Source organism: Mustela erminea, chromosome 18 (genome assembly GCF_009829155.1).
Source record: "Mustela erminea isolate mMusErm1 chromosome 18, mMusErm1.Pri, whole genome shotgun sequence".
NCBI lineage: Eukaryota > Metazoa > Chordata > Mammalia > Carnivora > Mustelidae > Mustela > Mustela erminea.
This window is the reverse complement of record NC_045631.1, coordinates 36,337,669-36,356,742: the sequence shown is the minus strand read 5'-3', so window position 1 is coordinate 36,356,742 and position 19,074 is coordinate 36,337,669. Positions and strand designations below refer to the sequence as shown.

General features: G+C 56.9%; 1 protein-coding gene across 1 annotated transcript; it reads left to right on the top strand.

Moving 5' to 3' along the window:
- Window positions 1-4,923: 4,923 nt before the first annotated feature.
- Window positions 4,924-18,508, top strand: XYLT2 (xylosyltransferase 2). Its single transcript, XM_032321256.1, has 11 exons — window positions 4,924-5,160; window positions 11,239-11,731; window positions 12,015-12,190; window positions 12,447-12,649; window positions 13,049-13,129; window positions 13,326-13,542; window positions 13,642-13,818; window positions 14,099-14,361; window positions 14,648-14,843; window positions 15,471-15,804; window positions 17,298-18,508. Exons 1-11 carry the CDS (start codon window positions 5,026-5,028, stop codon window positions 17,618-17,620), a joined length of 2,598 nt encoding a protein of 865 aa, XP_032177147.1. The 5' UTR covers window positions 4,924-5,025; the 3' UTR covers window positions 17,621-18,508.
- Window positions 18,509-19,074: the final 566 nt, after the last annotated feature.

Here is a 19,074-nt window from a genome sequence, read left to right as displayed (position 1 = left end):
TTTTAGACAACCCAGAAGACCAAAGCAAAAGCGAAGTCTTCATATGGGCTCCCAATTGGTTAAAAAGAAAAATCAAAGAGATGTGACCCTTTCATTTTTGGAACAATTCATACTGTTGACATATGATATAAACAAAATAATGGAAAACAAAAAAAAAAAAAAGAGAGAGAAGCACAGTGGAGTATTTAAATTCTTCTCCAGAAAACAAAAAAAGATTCACAAATTACAATACTGATCCCACCCAAAAAAACCCACAAAATTCTGAATAGACCCATAACCAAGAGAAAAAAAAGAGATGTTATCAAAAACTTAGCTCCCTAAAGACTTACGTGATTTGCCAGCTGAGGTGCTTTTGCTGACAAGGCTTTTCTAATGTTTAAGGAATAGCTGTGTCTATTGTTGTATAAATTATTTCAAACACAGGGGCACCTGGGTGGCTCAGTGGGTTAAAGCCTCTGCCTTCAGCTCAGGTCATGATCCCAAGGTCCCAGGATCGAGCCCCATATCTGGCTCTCTGCTCAGCAGGGAGCCTGCTTCCTCCCTTTCTCTCTGCCTGCTTCTCTGCCTATTTGTGATCTCTGTCTGTCAAATAAATAAATATTTAAAAAATTATTTCAAACACAGAATAAAGAAAGAATGGTCCTGGGCACCTGGGTGGCTCAGTGGGTTAAGCCTCTGCCTTCGGCTCAGGTCATGATCTCAGGGTCTTGGGATCGAGACCCGCATCGGGCTCTCTGCTCAGTGGGGAGCCTGATTTCATCTCTCTGCCTACTTGTGACCTCTCTCTCTCTCTCTCTCTCTCAAATAAATAAATAAAATCTTTTTAAACAAATTAAAAAAAAAGAAAGAATGGTCCTTAATGTGTGTTGTAAACTGATATAACTCCCAAATCTATAAAAAAAAAAAAAAAGAAGAAGAAGAAGAAAGAAAAGAGCAAAGAAAACCATAGACCAGGGTTTGCAAATACAAGTGACTGTAAACCAGAAAGTACTATAAATGGGTGGCATCACTCAGGTGTGAAATGACAGGGAAAGTGGGAGCCACAGGAACTAGAGAGTGTGCACTCCTACATCAGGAACTCAAAACCAAACACTTCAAAGCCCTCCACTGCTCAAATAAACAAGTCCCATGAGTCACCAGTCTGCACATAGGTCAATCTCTGTTGTAAACATAGATGCAAAAGTCCCAACGAAAATATTAGCAAGTCCCATTCAACCTATACTCCAATTTTTTTTTTAGAACAGTCTACCAAAACCAAGTTACATTTACCCCAAGAGATGCAACAATATTTTAATATGTGAACATTATTTTTTAAATAACCCATCATCTCAACAGGTCCCCTTAGAAAAATCCATATGATCATTTCAATAGATGTTGTAACTTACTCCCTGACAAGCAGAAGCCCCGGGATCCAAGAGCTGGGTTGGGCCCCGGTTGGCAGAGGGTGTACCTTTGGGATGAGGCCAGCACCAGGCCCAGCAGACAGCCCAGTGAAGTGTCAATCCCAGGAACCAGACAGGGAAGAAGAAACCAGATTAAGGCAAGAAGACAGAGCCCGGGGACATTCTTGGAGGCACAGCCTTGAGGCTTTATTGCCCGGCCGGCATGCCCTCTGGTTCTGAGCCAAGTCTGGACTCTTGCTGCTGAAAATACATTTGAAAACATTCAGCATCCATGGCTCATAAATAGCTCCTAAAACTAAGACTCTAAGGAGAAAGCCTTCACACAAGAAAGAATATAACGTAAGAGCTGCCCACTTAAAACTTTAAAAATGCTTTCCCGTTCTGATGTTCTAAGGAGCCATTTTGTACGTTCAAGAATCCTCTACCATAAAAGGAAAAAACAAGCACAATGGAAGCTATAGGAGGAAGCTGAAGAAAAGAGGAGACAGTGGGGTGCGAGGAACCTTGCACTGTCTAAGGTCCAACCGAAATCAATCTATGCATGTTATGCCTCAGTAACAAGTGTGTTACAAAAAATAGTAAAATCTCAATGTGCACAGAGAGGGTGATCAGTGCAAGTGCTAATTGAAGACTTGCAAACCTTGGTCTCAGACCATCCACAAAACAAATTCCAGGTGGATTAAGACTTAAATGTAGGGGCACCTGGGTAGCGCAGTTAAGTACTGACTGATGATTTTGGCTGAGGTCATGATCTCATGGGTCATGAGATTGAGGCCCACGTGGGGCTCCTCGCTCAGCATGGAGTCTGTTTGAGATTTTCTCTCTCCCTCTGCCACACCACCTGCTCGTGCTCTCTTAAAATAAATAAATAAAATCTTAAAAAAAAAAAAAACACTAACAACAAGGAGGTCAATTCTCACCTATCAGAGCAGCAAAAATTAAAAACAGTGGTAATACCTGCTGCTGGAAGGGATGCAGGAAAGAAATACTCTTATTCATTGCTGTTGAAGATGTGACTTATCCAGCATTTTGGGAAAACAATTTGGCAGTGCTATTAAAATATAAAATTCCCTTTTCCCTGGTAGGCCCATGCCTGGAAAACCTACCATAGAAAAAAAAGCATCAGTGCAGAGGGATTTGCATAGAACCAGGTTTACTACAACCTGTGGTAGTGGCAAAAGCTGGAAACCAAGTGAATATGGCCAAGTGGAATATTATGCAGCCATTACAAAAAGAATGGGGTAGATCTGTCTTATCTGACTTGGAGGACTTTCTACTATGCATTTATGGTTTGGGAGGAAAAAGCAAGATGCAGAAAGTGAATGTAACATGGTTCAACTTTTTAAAATATAATGACCCTAAATAAAAAATGTGTGTGCACGTGTTAACACGTGCATGAATTATTAGGAGAAAGATGGAAAGAAGTTAGGAGGGGAAGAAAGAACCAAGCAAGTAAATGAAGCTGGGAACATGAGTGGAAAGAGGGAAAAATACTTAAAAATACTTAAAAAGCCAACTGTGTAATATGACTCCATCTGTACAAAATTATATATACATAAAGAGATGGGGGAAAGAATGTACCAAAATATTAATGATGATTATCTCAAGGGATGGGATTAGAGGTGACTTTTAGTTTATTCCTTATATTTTTCTATGTTTTAAATGTTATACAGTGAGGGGTGTCTGGGTAGCTCAGTGGGTTAAAGCCTCCACCTTCGGCTCAGGTCATGATCCCAGGGTCCTGGGATCGAGCCCAAGCCCCGCAATGGGCTCTCTGCTCAGCGGGGAGCCTGCTTCCTCCTCTCTCTCTGCCTGCATCTCTGCCTACTTGTAATCTCTGTCTGTCAAATAAATAAATAAAATCTTTAAAAAATTGTTATACAATGAGTATATACTAGTTAAATAATCAGCGGAAAATAAAGCTATTTCCATTGGGTGTGTGGGGGGAGGAGTATTGACAGGTAGAAGTCCCTAGGGGACCTGATTTAATGAGCACACAAGATCAATATTTAATTAACATATCAATTGCTAGCATGTCAACTGATGTTTTCCAAAATCCTTGAGCTATAGGCTCTCTTAAGTAGCCAAACTGTCATCTAAAACATTGTTTACAACTCTCCCATTTAACTAATGCTTAAGAATGGAATGATTACAAATACCAAAGAGGCCGGAGATGATTAACAGTGGTTTTATTTAAGTGCCATGAAAGAACTGGATCCCCTGTACTCATCACAGCTTAGAATTCTCTCACCTGGTTTATGACCTGGCAACTTCCAAAACCTTTTACCATTGCTTTCAGAAAAGAAAAGTAAATAAATAAACAAATAATCACTTCTTTTTCCAGACTGCTCTGTCGGGGATCCTAAAGTCTTTATTTTAAATCTTCAATCTTGGTTTTGCTCTTTTTATTACCTCCTTCTCGTAATGCCTGGCTTCATCAGGAAGGCATTCACCTTGCTTTGGTGGGCACTGCTTTCCCCCTTCTCTTCCCTCTCTCCGTGGACTGCCAGGTTCAGGGGAGGGCTGCCGGCATTCACACCTTGTCTACGCAGTCCTGGAACATACCAGACCCTCAGAAACCTTTAGCATCAGCTGCTAAAACAGCAAGTTGGGCTTCACCTCCTCTTTCGTTTGCAACATTTACTGAGCACTGCTGCGTGTCCAATGGCAGGTCAAGGATTCAAAAGTGAATAAGGCGTGATCCCAGAAAAATCACAACCAGCTTGTAGTTAAGCGGGTCAGCTGCCCGCGGAAGCACTTGGTGGGAGGGATGGGGAGGAGGACAGAGGCGGGGAACAGCTACTAGCACTTGACAAAGAAAACAGATATGCAAAGTTCTACAAGAGTAGTCCCAGACTAGCCGCATAGGCATCACCGGGGAACTTGTTGAAATTTCTAATTCTCAGGGCGCCACTCCCGACCTACCAACCTACCAAAGCAGAAACTCTGGTGGGGAGCAGCAATCTGTTTTATCAAGATTTCCTGGTGCTTCCAATGCACCCTAGAATTTGGGAATCACGGCTCTGGGAAAGGCCTTAAGATCCTTAGGATGAAAAGAGTCGAGAGGAAAGGAGACTCTGTGCGCAGCCTCGGATGCAAGGCAAGGGGGTTAGACTTTGCCCTGGTGGTGCGGCCTCCACGGTTTTTAAGCAGGGGCCTGTCGCATTTACACAATTTCTCCCATCTCGGCGTTTCTGGGAGCTCTAGCATTCTCTGCGCGCCCTGGGCACCAAGCCTAGTTGCCCCACCCCCCACGAGACACCAGGCGGCGAGCGAGAGTTTGGGCAGCCGACCTCTCCACCAGCGGGTACAAATGGGCTAGCGGTCCAGGACCAGGTGAGCGCACGCGGGAGCCCGCAGCAGACGATGACAGCAAAGGGACCGCCTGCGAGGCGGACCCCACGCTGCCCGGGTGGGCGGTGCTCGGGCGGGCCTAGGCTCCGCCCCCGGCTTGCGGGGCGCGGCATTTCGGACCCGTGGGCCCCGCCCCCCTCCCCGCCCCGCCCCGGCGCGCTCCCGGCCCGCCTCCTTGGGAGGGGGGAGTCGGCTCGGTCCGCGCCCAGCCGCGTTCCCGCGGCCGGGTTGCAGGGCTGGGCGCGCGCCCCGCGTCCCGGGCAGGAAGATGGTGGCGAGCGCGCGGGTGCAGAAGCTGGTGCGGCGCTACAAGCTGGCGATCGCCACGGCGCTGGCCATCCTGCTGCTGCAGGGCCTGGTGGTGTGGAGCTTCAGCGGCCTGGAGGAGGACGAGCCGGGCGAGGTGCTCCGACCGCCGGGCGGGCAGGCGGGCAGGCCGGGCGCGGGGGCGCGCGGGGTCCTGGCGGGGCTGCAGGCGGCCCCGGCCGGGGAAGTGGGGCACTGGCCGCGTGTGTACCGGCGCGGGCAGCCACCGGGAGCAGGGCGTTGGGCTCCTGGCGCCCTTTTCCCAGGAGGGCCCCACAGACTGTGCGCGGGGGTGGTGCGTGACCCGGAGGCCCGGGCCGCGGGCGGGCAGGGGGCCCGGGCGGGAGGAACGGGTCTCGGTGGGGTGGTCCCCGGCCCGGGGAGCTATGAAGGTCAGGCGCGGGGCGCAGGACCGGGAGGCGGGGCCGGGCCCGAGCTTGCTCGGAGGTGGGGAGCCCCAGGCCAAACTTTCTGAAGTTGGGAGGGGGCGGGGGTGTGCGCGTCGTGGGCGGAGGAGCGGGGCCAAGGGACCCCGGGCATCCGCGCCCAGAAGCGCCTGACGGGCAGCCGTCAGTGGAGAAGTGGAGCCCGGGGCTGGAACTCAGTACGGCAACCGAGGGAACAGGGAGTGACCCCGAGGGAGAGGACTGGAGTGTTCCCCAGGCGTGGCTTTCTTAACCTGGGGTCTGAAGAAAGCCGCGGGTCTTCAGGAGGAGATGGCTGGGAGAAGTGAGCTGGTGAGTGGCTTCAGGACATTAGGGAATGGGGGGGGGAGGCCTATAGCTCTTAGGGAATGGGGACAGCATCAGCTGGTTTAGCAGAGCGTCAGGCCCCGGAGCAGGGACAGACCTGTCCAGCTCAGTACCCAGATCCCTGCCCTGAGAGTCACTCACTTCTGGCTGGTTTTAGCTGGGGCCCTGACACGTCGCTTCCCACGTTGGTCAGGAAGGGTCCAGTGGGGTCTGGGGCCATCTTGGAAGGTCCAGGAGATAAGCCAAACTCTGGCCCTAAGCTGTGGGCCAGTGTGCAGGGCTTCCCATACCACTACCTCCTCGGTTCTAGTGTTTCTAGGGCTCAGAGTCGGTTGCTCTGCTTGCCTTGTCCTCTTGGGTCTCTCCACCTGGCAGTGTGAAGGCCATGTCCACTTACCCCTTCTACACCTGGGCAGTCTGGAAGGACTGTTGTGGAGACTGGGAGAAGGGCTGCCCTTGTCTCTTTGGGGGGAACCAAGAGGCTGGGATGTTGAGGGAGTCGTAACAGAGTCATGTGAGCCTGTAACTCCAAAAGGAGCTGAGTGGGGTCGGAAGGAGGCTGGCTCTGTGACTTCCAAAGGGAGTTAGCTTGTTCTGTGTGGACCAGTGAGGAGGAGAAGGAGGAAGAGTGTTTCAGGGTCCATATGAGAAGATGGGGCAGCTGCGACATTCTCCGAGGTAGTTGGGGAGCCCTCTGACCCTGGAGTGTGTGAGCAGAGGCCGGTGACCATTCTGGGGAGGGCTATAGCCTAGCCGCTGAGACCTCACAGAAACCAGTGGCCCCCAGCTTCGTGGCTCAGTGAGTCTCTGAAGGGGCTGAGAGACTGTCCAGGCCTCAAATCCCTGCTGGCCTGCCCACAGCCTGGGGTGGGGAACTCTGGCAGTAGAATAGGGGTTCCACCTCCCCACCTCCCCATCCAGGTTCCTGGCAGAAGCTGATAGGGCTGGACTGGACTGGGATAGTAGAGATCCTCAGTGACCTAAAGGTTGTGCAGTGTAGGCAGGCATTGGCACGTGGACCCCTTCAGCAGCCCCCTCACCGGAGCCGGGGGTTGCCAGGCAGCACAGTGGACTTCCAAGTCTGACCAGCCCACCTCCCCGTTCAGGGTCCACTTCCGGCGTTGCTGCCAAGTGAGACCACAGGCATGTTACCTAGCCTCCTTCCAAGTCCTCAGCAGTGACCGCCCCCCTCAAGAGGGGATACTCACGGCACTTTTCTCACTGGGCCGTCGTGACAGTTAAGTAAAAATGATGCCTGTGAAGCATTAGCAGGAGTTCCTGGCGCGTGCTACACCACCGGGAAATAATACGATCTCAGCTCTGCACACGGCTTAGGGATGCGTTCATCAGGTCAGTTGGTCAGTCAACAAACAATGGTTAACTCGTGCTCCCTAGCAGACTCTGCTAAGACTGGGGATACGGAAATAAACAAGGTAGACAAGGCCAGGGCGCCGGAGGGCAGGTGGTGAGCAGGGGGGAGGCTGGCAGTGGAAAGGCAGCTCAGTTGTGTTGAGGGGGCTGGTGGAGCTGGTGGTCGGGGAAGGCTTTGGCAGAAAGCATGGTGGGCGCAGGGGAAGAGGCGCACCGAGTGGGCGTGGCTGGGTGTCTTCGAGGAATGGGAAGGAGGGTGGGGCATGCTCCTCCTCGAAGAAGGTTTGCGAGTTAGTCCGGGGTGCATCCTGGAGACCCTAGGGAGGGGCCTAGGTGCTGTTGTAAGTGAAGTGGGGTGAGGCAGTGGGGTCACGTGCGTTTCAGATGCGCACTCTGCCCATCTATGGAGGGGCTGCAGTGGAGACCAGGTCCGACCGTTAATGTCCAAAGAACCACTTTATGGTTTTAAAAGCTTTCACAAATGTGGTCTCACCACTTACTTTAAACACAGCCTGAGATGTCTGAAAGTTGTGGGGGAAGCCATTCTGTGTTCTCTGGAAGTGGCAGAGGACTTGAACACCTTCTCCGTGGGGAAGGGGGACCTCAAAGGCCAGAATGCATCTAGGCCAGAGGTCAGAGAGCAGGTCCCCACCCTCAGGAAGCAAAGGGGACCCTGACCTCAGGGCTACTAGGGAAAGTTCCTTTGGGAGGACAAGTATGGGGCCTTGCCAATGCCCCTATGAACATGGGTGGGCAGCGGTGGCGGCTGGCTTTCCTCTAGGGACCACCCCCCATTCCTCACTGCTGCCTCTGGGCCCCCAGCTTTCTCTGGGATTGTCCTTCTCAGGGTCAGGCAGCTCCCGGCTGCACTGCAGGGCCCCAGCCTGCCCACCTCCTCCCACATCCCATCCGCACCGCAGCCAGCCTGGCCGTGTGCCCCACGCCCTGCCCTCTTGACCGACTTCCTGACTTGCCAGTACCAGCTTCCACTGCGAGCGCCCACAGCGGCTCTGCCATCTCTACCCAGCGGAGCTTGAGAACGAATGTCTTTCTCTGCCCATGGTGTCACCAGGTCGGACATCACCAGCTTGACCTACGCTCTGCTCAAGGGACTACGCAGTCACTTTTTCCTGGGGGCTGTGTGGTCCAGGGCGCCCTCCCCAGTGTGGGTCCAGAGTGAGGTTTCCTCCCGCCTCCCACCCTGCCCTCCCTGTTGTGTTGTCTCCTTAGATGGAGAGAGACACCCCCAGCTCTCATCAGATCTCTCAAGAGATCAGAGGCTGGCTGGGTGCCGTGCGCAGAGAGTATGGGTGCTTGGGTGGAGGAGCGGGGCTCTGGCCCTAAGGTAGCTGTCGGCCTGGCAGGCAGGGTGTCTGCTCTGTGCTCTGATAGGGGGTGGTGTGGGGGCAGAGAAAACTCAACCCAATAGAGTCCACAGTATCTAAGGGCCTTGGTGCTTAGATATTTAACTAAATTTGACTATTTCCTAATCCTTTTCCAGCGATAGTAATAGTAATAATAATAATGAGAATATTAGCATCTCTCAAATGCTGAGCCTATACCAAGAACCTTACACTCACCCACTCACTCACTCATTCATTCATTCAGCAACTATTTATTGCCATTTCTCTTATTGCCAGACATTCTTCTGGGCTCTTGGAATGCATTAGTGAACAACACAACAAAAGCCAGGTCCTCATGGACATGCCATTCTTGGGAGCGGTGAGACACCTGTAATAACACAGAAGAAATAAGGACATTCTAGCATGAGAGAGGGAAGGAAGGGCTATGGGAAAAGTGAAGCGAAGGTCCAGGGGGGCCTTGCTAAGAAGGTGGCATCTGAGCAGAGGATTGAAGGGGACAAGGCATAGTAGTGGGGACATCGTGGGGGGTCATTCCAGGCACAGGGGACAGTGCGTGGCAGGTGGTGTGGAGGGACACCTAGAAGACCACTGCGGCTGGAGGAGAGTGAGCACGAGGTTAGCAGGAGATGAGGTCAGAAAGGGAGTGGTGGCCGGAGGGGCGGCTAGACACGGTTCACACAACCTCTGTGCACTCTTGGAGGCACTTGGGGTTTTTCTCTCAGAGGGGAGCCCATGGGTGGTTTGGAGCAGAGGGGTGGTGAGGTGGGGCTTGTTTTAACGGGAACACACTGGCTGCTTTGATGGGAATGGACCATCAGGGAACCAGAGGAGGAGCAGGGGGACCAGGGATGCTGGGCAGGGGTGGCCATGATGGAGGCCGGGAGAGGTGTATTATAAAGGTGGCCCCGGCAGGGCTTACTGGTCGAGGACTGACGGGGTGTGAGGGAAACTAGAGTCAAAGATGACTCCTCAGGGGTTTCAGCCTGAATGACTGGAAGGAAAGGGTCGCCATTAACAAGACAGGGAGACTGTCATAGGGGCAGGTCATGAGGAACAGGAGGAGCTCGCTTTGGGACTTGTGGGTTCCAGAGATCAGTCAGGCTCCCAGGGGAGATACCAAGGGTGCAGGCTGGCAGTTAAACACCTGAAGGTTCAAGGAAGCAGTCCGGGCCAGAAAGAGATACCTGAGAGCAGCTGGAGTTCAGAGGCTGCTCAAGGTCCCTGGGAAGCGAGGGTGATCTCGGGAGATGAGGGAGGATGGGCCAAGAAAACTGAGAAGGAGTGGCCAGGGAGACAGCAGAAGCCCCAAGAGCGCAGCTGGCAGTCTAGTAAGGAGGGCACTGTGGATCACAGGTCATGCTGTCTGTCAAGAGGCCAGGCCAGGAAAGGCCCGTGACCCGTGGTGGGTGGCCGGGGAGGCCCGTGGAAGGGTCTCGGGACGGCGAGGGTGCACCCGACGGCTGGCAGAGACAGTGTCCTCCAGGACACTAGTGTGCGCTCGCTCTCACGGACGCCCACACCTCTCTCCCATGTCATAGCTGAGGGACCTGCTCAGACAAGGTAGGCATTCAGGGGAGCAGTCGCACCGCTCTTTCCATGCCTCGGCCACCAGACACGAGCTGCACGTCCTCTGTGTGTCAGCAATACCGCCGGACTCTGGGACATGGGGCTGGTGTGACAGTCCCTCCCTTGGGAGCCCAGCCTGCTGGGGGAACGTCCCCCTCTGGGGGCAAATGGAACAGTTTGCAGGAGGGGACTTGGAGCCGGCTCCTGAAGGATGGGTGGGATTTGGTCCAGCAGGGAGGGGCACCAAGGAGGGGGACAAGGAGAGCTGGAGAAGATGCTGGATACACGTGCCTCTCCGGGGTGACTAGGCCATCTAGGGGAGCACCTGGTTTGAGAAGAGGCCAGGGAGCCAGGAAGCAGAGTGTGGCAGCCGTGATTTTCCTTCTAGAGAAAACCCGCCGTGAGGAGCAGTCAGGTGCCAGCCTCCAGCTGCAGGTGCCCTGAGGCCCCGCCTCAGCCTCCCAGCCGGTGATGCCGTGTGGCAGTGGCTTGTGCCGTCTGCGCCATCCCCAGCAGCTGGCCCTGGTTCTCTCTGAGCTGCACTGTTGTCCAAAGCTCTTCCCTCTGTCCCCTCTAACACCAGGGACAGGCCTGTTCGGGTGTTAACTCAGCAAAAGTCACGCGCTCTGACTCTGTCTTGGTCTCTGCCTCCCAGAAAATCCCCCCAGTCTTGGGATCTGAGGCTTCCCCTCGGGGCTCCCCACCAGGCCAGGCCCCTTTACTCCTACGGCTCTACACTCCCACATGGACATTCTGTAGCTGGCAGAACGCTTTCCTTCGGTCTCTTCCTGGCCAGGCCCAGGTGGGACTTATGTGTCCTCTGCAGGGTCTCCACCCCTTCTGCGACATTCATGTTCATATTTGCTGAAAAAGAGCGCTGTCTGATTCCAGAGCCCAGGGGGACGCGGGGGCCTGGTGTGTGAGCACGTGGGGGTGTGGCTGCAGCAGTGTTCTGGAGGCCTCCCCGCGAAGTGCTCCTTGTGCAGAGCCCTCCTGCGAACGGCACTCCTCCTCAGAGGGTGGAGGGTGAGGCAGCGCCTTCTAGGCCTGAGGCCAGCAGGGAGCTAAAGAGCAGTAAGACAGCGACTGTCCCCATGACCCGCGTCTGCCCATCTTTTACAGAAAGGAAGGCAGAGGAAGCCACGGCCGCTGGACCCCGGTGAGGGCTCCAAGGACACAGACAGTTCAGCCGGGCGCCGGGGCAGCGCAGGCAGAAGGCATGGGCGCTGGCGGGGTCGTGCCGAGAGCCCTGGCGTGCCCGTGGCCAAGGTGGTACGGGCAGTCACCAGCCGGCACAGAGCCAGCCGCCGTGTCCCGCCGGCCCCACCCCCAGAGGCCCCAGGCCGCCAGAACCTGAGCGGGGCAGCAGCTGGGGAGGCGCTGATTGGGGCAGCCGGCTTCCCACCACATGGAGACACAGGGAGCGTAGAGGGCGCCCCCCAGCCGACGGACAACGGCTTCACCCCCAAGTGCGAGATTGTGGGCAAGGACGCGCTGTCTGCTCTGGCCCGGGCCAGCTCCAAGCAGTGCCAGCAGGAGATTGCCAACGTGGTGTGCCTGCACCAGGCCGGGAACCTCATGCCCAAGGCTGTGCCCCGCCACTGCCAGCTGGCTGGTAAGAGTAAGAGACGGGGCTGGGCGGAGGGGTGGCCGCCCCAGGGCTGGGGTGTTGTGGCAGGACCCTTCCTTGCCCAGGGGAAGAAAGCTCAGAGGGGCCCCCCCCTGCCAGCCAGGCTGGTGATAAAGTGCACTGAGTGGCCAAGGCAGAGCTAGGACCTGGGAGCGTCAGGCTCCAAGTCCAAGGTCCTTCCTTTGGAAAGCAGGCAGTCCTTTTCCCGCCTCACCCCCACCCTGTGGCCTGGGGAGAGGCCTCACTACTGCTCCTGCTCTCTGCTCAGGGAAGATGAGCCCCGGCATCCAGTGGGACGAGGTCCGGGCCCAGCAGCCCACAGATGGCCCCCCGGTCCGAATCGCCTACATGCTGGTGGTTCACGGCCGTGCCATCCGCCAGCTGAAGCGCCTTCTCAAGGCTGTCTACCACGCGCAGCACTTCTTCTATATCCACGTAGACAAGGTACCATTGGGGGGACAGCACAGGGACCTGAGTCAGTCGTGGCAAGACCCAGCAGGTCACCGGTAGCCAGGCTCGCTGGTCTGCCCGAGTGGCCTCCAGATCGGGGAGCAGGCCGAGAACGTGGGGCACGGCCAGTTGGGAGCTGGAGCTCTGCCCTGTGGTCTCTCCATTCCGTGTCACTTGTCTGAGGGAGGGCGGGAGGTTGTAATGCTGGGCCCCCCCCCGTGGCTGCTGAGTACCCCCGCGTCCACTGCAGCGCTCCAACTACCTGCACCGTGAGGTCGTGGAGCTGGCCCGGCAGTATGACAACGTGCGGGTGACACCCTGGCGCATGGTCACCATCTGGGGCGGAGCCAGCCTGCTGCGGATGTACCTGCGGAGCATGCGGGACCTGCTGGAAGTGCCCGGCTGGGCCTGGGACTTCTTCATCAACCTCAGTGCCACCGACTACCCAACCAGGTGTGGGCACTGCTCCAAGTCCTCCAGAGAAGAGGGGCAGGGGGATCCTTGGGGTAAGAGGGGCCTGAGCGACTCCCTCCCTTCCTCCAGGCCTCATTCTGGTCCCTAGACCACAGTCCCAGTTGAGGGGAGGGCCTGGTAGAAGATCATGTCAGGATTGAGAGTGACAAGGGACTAGGAAGTGGACAGAGGCCTGGACCTGTGGTGCACGGTCAGAGGGCAGGACTGCATGGGAGCTGCGGGTGCCCATGGCCCTGGAGCATTAGCCCAGGGCAGGGCATGTGGCCGGGACAGCTCCCTGTTTGGCAGGGAGCTGCAGAAGGTGCCAGGGTGGGAAGTGGGGCCTGAGCCTGAGCCAGTCCCCTCACACACACTGCCCCTGCCCCATCCCCTCTCCAGGACCAACGAGGAGCTGGTGACTTTCCTGTCCAAGAACCGGGACAAGAACTTCCTCAAGTCACATGGCCGGGACAACTCCAGGTGAGGGGTCTCATTACAGCCCCTCCCACACACAGCGGTTGTAGGGCCTCCCAGCCAAGCCCAGACTGAAGCATGCTGGTCCCTGGGTGCATAAGAGAGCCTGCCCCCCACCCCCTAAGACTGTCACTGTGGCCTGTCTGCCCCCTAACCCCCACGACCTTCATCGTGGCCCGTCTGACCCCCGCCGCCCTGGCAGGTTCATCAAGAAACAGGGCCTGGACCGGCTCTTCCACGAGTGCGACTCACACATGTGGCGGCTGGGTGAGCGGCAGATCCCGGCGGGCATCGTGGTGGACGGCGGCTCGGACTGGTTCGTGCTGACACGCAGCTTCGTGGAATACGTAGTGTACACGGACGACCCGCTGGTGGCCCAGCTGCGCCAGTTCTACACGTACACGCTGCTCCCCGCCGAGGTGGGTGACCCGGGTCCCCCCTCACCCCCACTGCGAGGGCAGGGAGGCTGTGGCCTGTGGCTCACCCCCCGTTCCCCCCGCCCCCCACCCCTGCCGCAGTCCTTCTTCCACACGGTGCTGGAGAACAGCCCGGCCTGCGAGAGCCTGGTGGACAACAACCTGCGGGTCACCAACTGGAACCGCAGGCTGGGCTGCAAGTGCCAGTACAAGCACATCGTGGACTGGTGCGGCTGCTCGCCCAACGACTTCAAGCCGCAGGACTTCCTCCGGCTGCAGGTGCTTCCCTGGGGACCGCCCCCCCCCCGCCCGGCCGCCCCCTGCCCGGTCTTTCTCTCTGTGCTTTCTGCTGGCAGAAGGGATTCAAGCTGAGCCCCCATCAGAGAATCTTGGGGCGAGGGGGGCTTCCCCTTCCCCTGCAGCAGCTCTTGGGGCTCTGCTGGCAGTGCGAAGGGCCCCAGGGGGCTGATGTCTAGGCAGTGCTGGGAGGGCCCCCCCAGCCCAGCCACGCCACCTGGGACCTCCAGACCCCTCACCCTCATTGCCTCTCCCGCTCCAGCAAGTCTCCAGACCCACCTTCTTCGCCCGAAAGTTCGAGTCGACCGTGAACCAGGAGGTCCTGGAGATCCTGGATTTCCACCTCTATGGCAGCTACCCACCGGGTACACCAGCTCTCAAGGCGTACTGGGAGAACACCTACAATGTGGCCGATGGCCCCAGTGGGCTCAGTGATGTCATGCTCACCGCCTACACCGCCTTCGCCCGCCTCAGCCTGCGCCACGCTGCCACCGCGACACCCCCGCTGGCCTCCCCACTCTGCAGGTGAGACCTCCTTCTGACCTGTTGCAGGCCCTGCGCATGTGGCACCCTGTGGGGAGGCCAGTCAGAAAGAGACCGCCCCAACCCCAGGGAGTCCCCCGTCCAAAGCCGGGGAGAATACAAATAAAGCAAAGAGAGCAAGAGCCAGGCACGTAGGTGCTGTGGGTGTGAGATTTGGGGCAAAGGACACGCTTGGGAATGGGACTACCCAGAGCCCCTTCCCTGGGACTCCAGGCCACGTCGGGTGTGCTGATGGCATCTCCCTTTCTCCCTGCTGGAACCTTCTTAGGTTTGAGCCCCGGGGCTTGCCGTCCAGCGTGCACCTGTATTTCTATGACGACCATTTCCAGGGCTACCTGGTGACGCAGGCGGTGCAGCCCTCAGCCCAGGGGCCGGCAGAGACGCTTGAGATGTGGCTGATGCCCCAGGGGTCGCTGAAGCTGTTGGGGCGCAGTGACCAGGCCAGCCGGCTCCAGAGTCTGGAGGTGGGACAGGTCCTCCCCTTGCTTTTTCCTGACCCCCAGTTAAGACCCCGGGGAGTGGGAAGAGGGGGACAGACACCACGGGAGGGATAAAGACTGGGTTAGGCCTTTCAGGACTGGGTTCACAGGCTCTCCCTTCCCAGCGACGGAGCTAGGGTCTCCCTGACAGGCGCACGCCAAGGGGCACCTCCCTCGTGGGGTGCACAGAGGACATGCAGGGAGCAGGGAGATGACTGTACTGCTCTAGAGGGCAAGCCCAGTCTTCTACGAGGCTGCAGCGATTTCCTTCTAGAGGGACTTTGATACTCCATTAGGCTATGGAGTGTCCTCTGACTCTTGGAGGCTGTGGCTTCATGTGGGGATGGATTCTGGGCAAGGCCTTAAAACTCAGCTCAGCCTTGTGGCCCCCACCACAACAGAGCAAGCCAGAGCAGGAGCCTAGGACAAATCTGAGAGCTGAGAAAGATCTTAGAGCAAATCCCATTCCCAGCCTTTCCTTCTGCAAATGGGGAGGCTAGAGCCTGAAAAGACGCAGTGATTGGGCCAAGGTCACACAGACAGTTAGAGGCAGTATCAGAGTAGAGAGGACTTGTCCCCCCAGCGCCCACCCAGCTGCCTCCCTCCCTACAGGTCGGCACTGAGTGGGACCCCAAAGAGCGTCTTTTCCGGAACTTTGGGGGGTTGCTGGGGCCGCTGGACGAGCCTGTGGCCGTGCAGCGCTGGGCCCGGGGCCCCAACCTCACAGCCACCGTGGTGTGGATCGACCCCACCTACGTGGTGGCCACATCGTATGACGTCACGGTAGACGCGGACACCGAGGTCACGCAGTACAAGCCCCCGCTGAGCCGGCCCCTGCGGCCAGGGGCCTGGACTGTTCGGCTCCTTCAATTCTGGGAACCCCTGGGTGAGACCCGCTTCCTCGTGCTGCCCTTGACCTTCAACCGCAAACTACCTCTCAGGAAAGGTAAGGATCTAGGCCCAGAAGCCAGATAAGATCTAGGATTCACCAGGCAGGCGACCGGTCCCAAGAAGGTGACTGTCAGGGCTGACTCTCGAGTAGGGGAAAGGAGCAGGGCTGGGGCCTGGATGATCTGTCCCTTAGTATCCCTGTACCGTGGTAGGGCAGTGAGGCAAGCTTTGTGGTCAGGTGGACTTGGCTTTGGAATGTAACTCTGACATTTTAGTTGGACCTTTATCCTTGGCAGGTTACTTGGCCTTCAGAGCCGAGCCCTGGTCTTACTTGTGTAAAGTAGGAGGGATAGAACCATTGGAGGCCTCCAGGATATGTGGAACACAAGTCCACTCAAACCAGCTCAAGTAAAATGGGGAAATTATGGGAAGAATGCAGGGCTGTCCCCCAGAACCCAGGAAATGTCTCTGTGGGGCCACCTGTCCCGTCTGTGTGTCAGCCCCAGGCACTGGCTTCTCAGTACATGATACTGGCCTCTCCGTGTGGTAGAGACTGACCAGGGCCTCCTGGTCCCCAGATACCTGATTCTTGGGGCAGCAGAGCTGAGTGATCACCCAAACCACCATGTGGCTGGGTGGGCGGGATCCTGTGGCCCAGCCCACACTTAGGTGAGGCTAAGGGAGCAGGCTTGGAACACAGGCATAGGCTTCAGGTTCCCTCAAGAGGGGCCCCGGACAACTCTCTAACCCCTGGGAGATATCAGGGATGAGTATGTGGGTAAACATAGCTTATATACAGTAGGTGCTCAATAGGTAGGTGTTTCCTTCCTCAGGGTCCATCTTATCACAGAGAAGATCAGGAATAACCCAGAGATGATGGATGCATTACAGGCGGCGGGGCAGGGTGGGGGGGCGGGCGGCCACTGTGGCAGATCCAAAGCAGACAAGCCATACCCCTGCTCTCCGGGGTCTCCGAGTCTGATGCGGGAGATGGGGACAGGTGGAGGGCCGCTGTCCAGCAGGCCGGGATTGGTGCTGAGCCCCGATGAGCTGGAATTTCACAGAGAAGGGTGTTCTAAGCTGAGGAGAAAAACCCCATGGGCATCTGGTGCATGAGTGGAACAGAGGGTCAAGAGGGTAGGAGGTAAGGGAGGGTGGCAAAGAAAGCAGGCCCCACAGCTGAGGGCCCGAGGCTCTGGGAACCCCCGGGGATGGCTGAGAAGGGGCGCAGGGGACAGAGACCGGACCATCATGGGAAAGTTACCTCCTCTCCCAAAGTGCCTTGATCTCACCGTTATGAATCCTTCAGCTGGGAATTCAGAGATTATGACCTTGATTTCATGAAAGCGGATAGCGTCACAGGCCCAGAAAGTTCTGTGGGTCAGCACAAGGTCACAGGTCACTCAGCGCTATGTGACTCCCTGGTAGAGCTGGGAGAGACCCGGGGGTGCCCAGACCTGCATGGGGAGGGGGCGGGGGCGGGGGCGGGGGCTGGCCTTCACCAAATTGGCTGGGCGGGGCCGCTCACTGTCTGTCCTGCACCTGCAGATGACGCCAGCTGGCTGCATGCTGGGCCACCCCACAACGAGTACATGGAGCAGAGTTTCCAGGGCCTCAGTGGTATCCTGAACCTGCCCCAGCCGGAACCCGCAGAGGAGGCCGCCCGGCGGCACGCAGAGCTCACAGGCCCAGCCCTGGAGGCCTGGACAGATGGGGAGCTGAGTGGCTTCTGGTCTGTGGCCGGACTGTGCGCCATGGGCCCCTCCACCTGCCCCGGCCTGGAGCTTTGCAGACTGACCAGCTGGAGCTCTGTGTCCCCCGACCCCAAATCAGAGCTGGGACCCGTCAAAGCAGACGGGCGACTCAGGTAGCAGGGCCCCGGCCTCCGGATGACCCGGGGATTGCACCTTACAGACAGCGGAGGGGTGTCCCCTCCCCACAGGCAAGAACCAGAGGCCCAGGCAGGCTACCCCTGTGAGCCATCAAGGATGGGCGCAGACGGCAGGGAAGGGGGGCATGCTCCTTACTGCTCCCGGTTCTGCCGGGGACCCCATTGGAGGGCAGGAGTGTGGGGAGAAGGGCTCCAGCTTCCACGCCCCGCTCTTCCTCACTTTCCCTTCTAGGTTTCTTATTGTTTGGGTTTTTTTGTTTGTTTGTCTGTTTCTAATGGGTGGTAGGGGAAGGAACTGGAAATGAAAGCTGTGCAATAGGGCTCAGAGCAGCCCCAGGAAGTGGGCCATGGCTCTGGGGAGCAGGGGCCTGATGAGCCCATCTGCTGTTGCTCTGGAGGAGGCCGGGCCTGCCTCACTCTCCAGGACCTCATTCCCCCAGCCTGGGCCTGTGGTGCTCATGGCTGAGGCTCTACGGGGATACAAGTGCCACGCCAGGCTCTGAGGCCCGGAGACCAGGTGATTTGGGGGAGCGCTGCAGAGCTGGACTCTAGTGGGACAGCCTCTCTTCTTGTAGCCAGGGGACCATAGAAGAAGGGGTGGGGCTGGCTCTCGGGCTTTCCAGCATGTCTGGCCCCTCGACGGGCAAGGCAGGGCATCAGGGCCTGCTGAGACCAATGCAGAGTTTCCCAGGTACCCAGAACTGCAAGCCAGACCTGGGCTCCCACGCTGGAGGGGTGAACCCTCGGGAACAGTGTGGGAAGAAAACTCTGTCGGGGCTCTCAGAAGAATCTAGAGAAGCATTGTGCCTGAAAGCTCCGTGTGCAGTCTGAAATATGCAACAGAAGAAATATATCTCTATCTCTCTAAGTCAAGCCTCCGTGTCCTTCCTCCTGGCTGTCAGGAAGCTGGCACTGTCTGGCCTTCCCCCGAATGTCTTCACTGGTGTGCTCTGAAAGCCATGAGAAGGTGGAAGTTTTATTTCCCTCGAGTGGGAACGGTTTCGACTCCAAGAACCAGAAGGGAGGCAGGAACCCATCTAGAGCAGCTCCCTCTTTTTCTGAGGGCCAGATAGGCCCTTGCTCATTGACGGCCAGGAGGCCAGCACGAAAGCCACTTCAGTTCTCAAGGGTCCAGACCCAGCACTTCCTCGAGATGCTGGTTTCTTTGCCTTTGGCCTCATCAGGGCCCATCCCACAAGCTCTCCTCACTCTCCTGCCCAGCGCCGATGTATGGAGCACCCCCCAGAATGGAGGCAGCCCCAGCCACAGCCTGGTAGTTTGCGTTGGAATTGTAGGGGCAATTGTCACCGTGGCGTGGGTCCCTGGCCACCACCCTAGGCCCTGGGAGGGCCATGCTGGAAGGGTTTGTCCCACCTTTCTCCTCTGCCAGCCCCTTTCTCCCTCCAGCTCTCCTGGTGTTGTCAGCAGGTGCTC

What these genes read in the sequence shown, in the direction of transcription:
- XYLT2 (XM_032321256.1), top strand. Translation starts at nt 5,026, where the DNA reads ATGGTGGCGAGCGCGCGGGTGCAGAAGCTGGTGCGGCGCTACAAGCTG. An exon ending in AGGAGGACGAGCCGGGCGAG is followed by an intron (nt 5,161 to 11,238) that starts GTGCTCCGACCG and finishes CATCTTTTACAG; the next exon opens with AAAGGAAGGCAGAGGAAGCC. An exon ending in TCTATATCCACGTAGACAAG is followed by an intron (nt 12,191 to 12,446) that starts GTACCATTGGGG and finishes CGTCCACTGCAG; the next exon opens with CGCTCCAACTACCTGCACCG.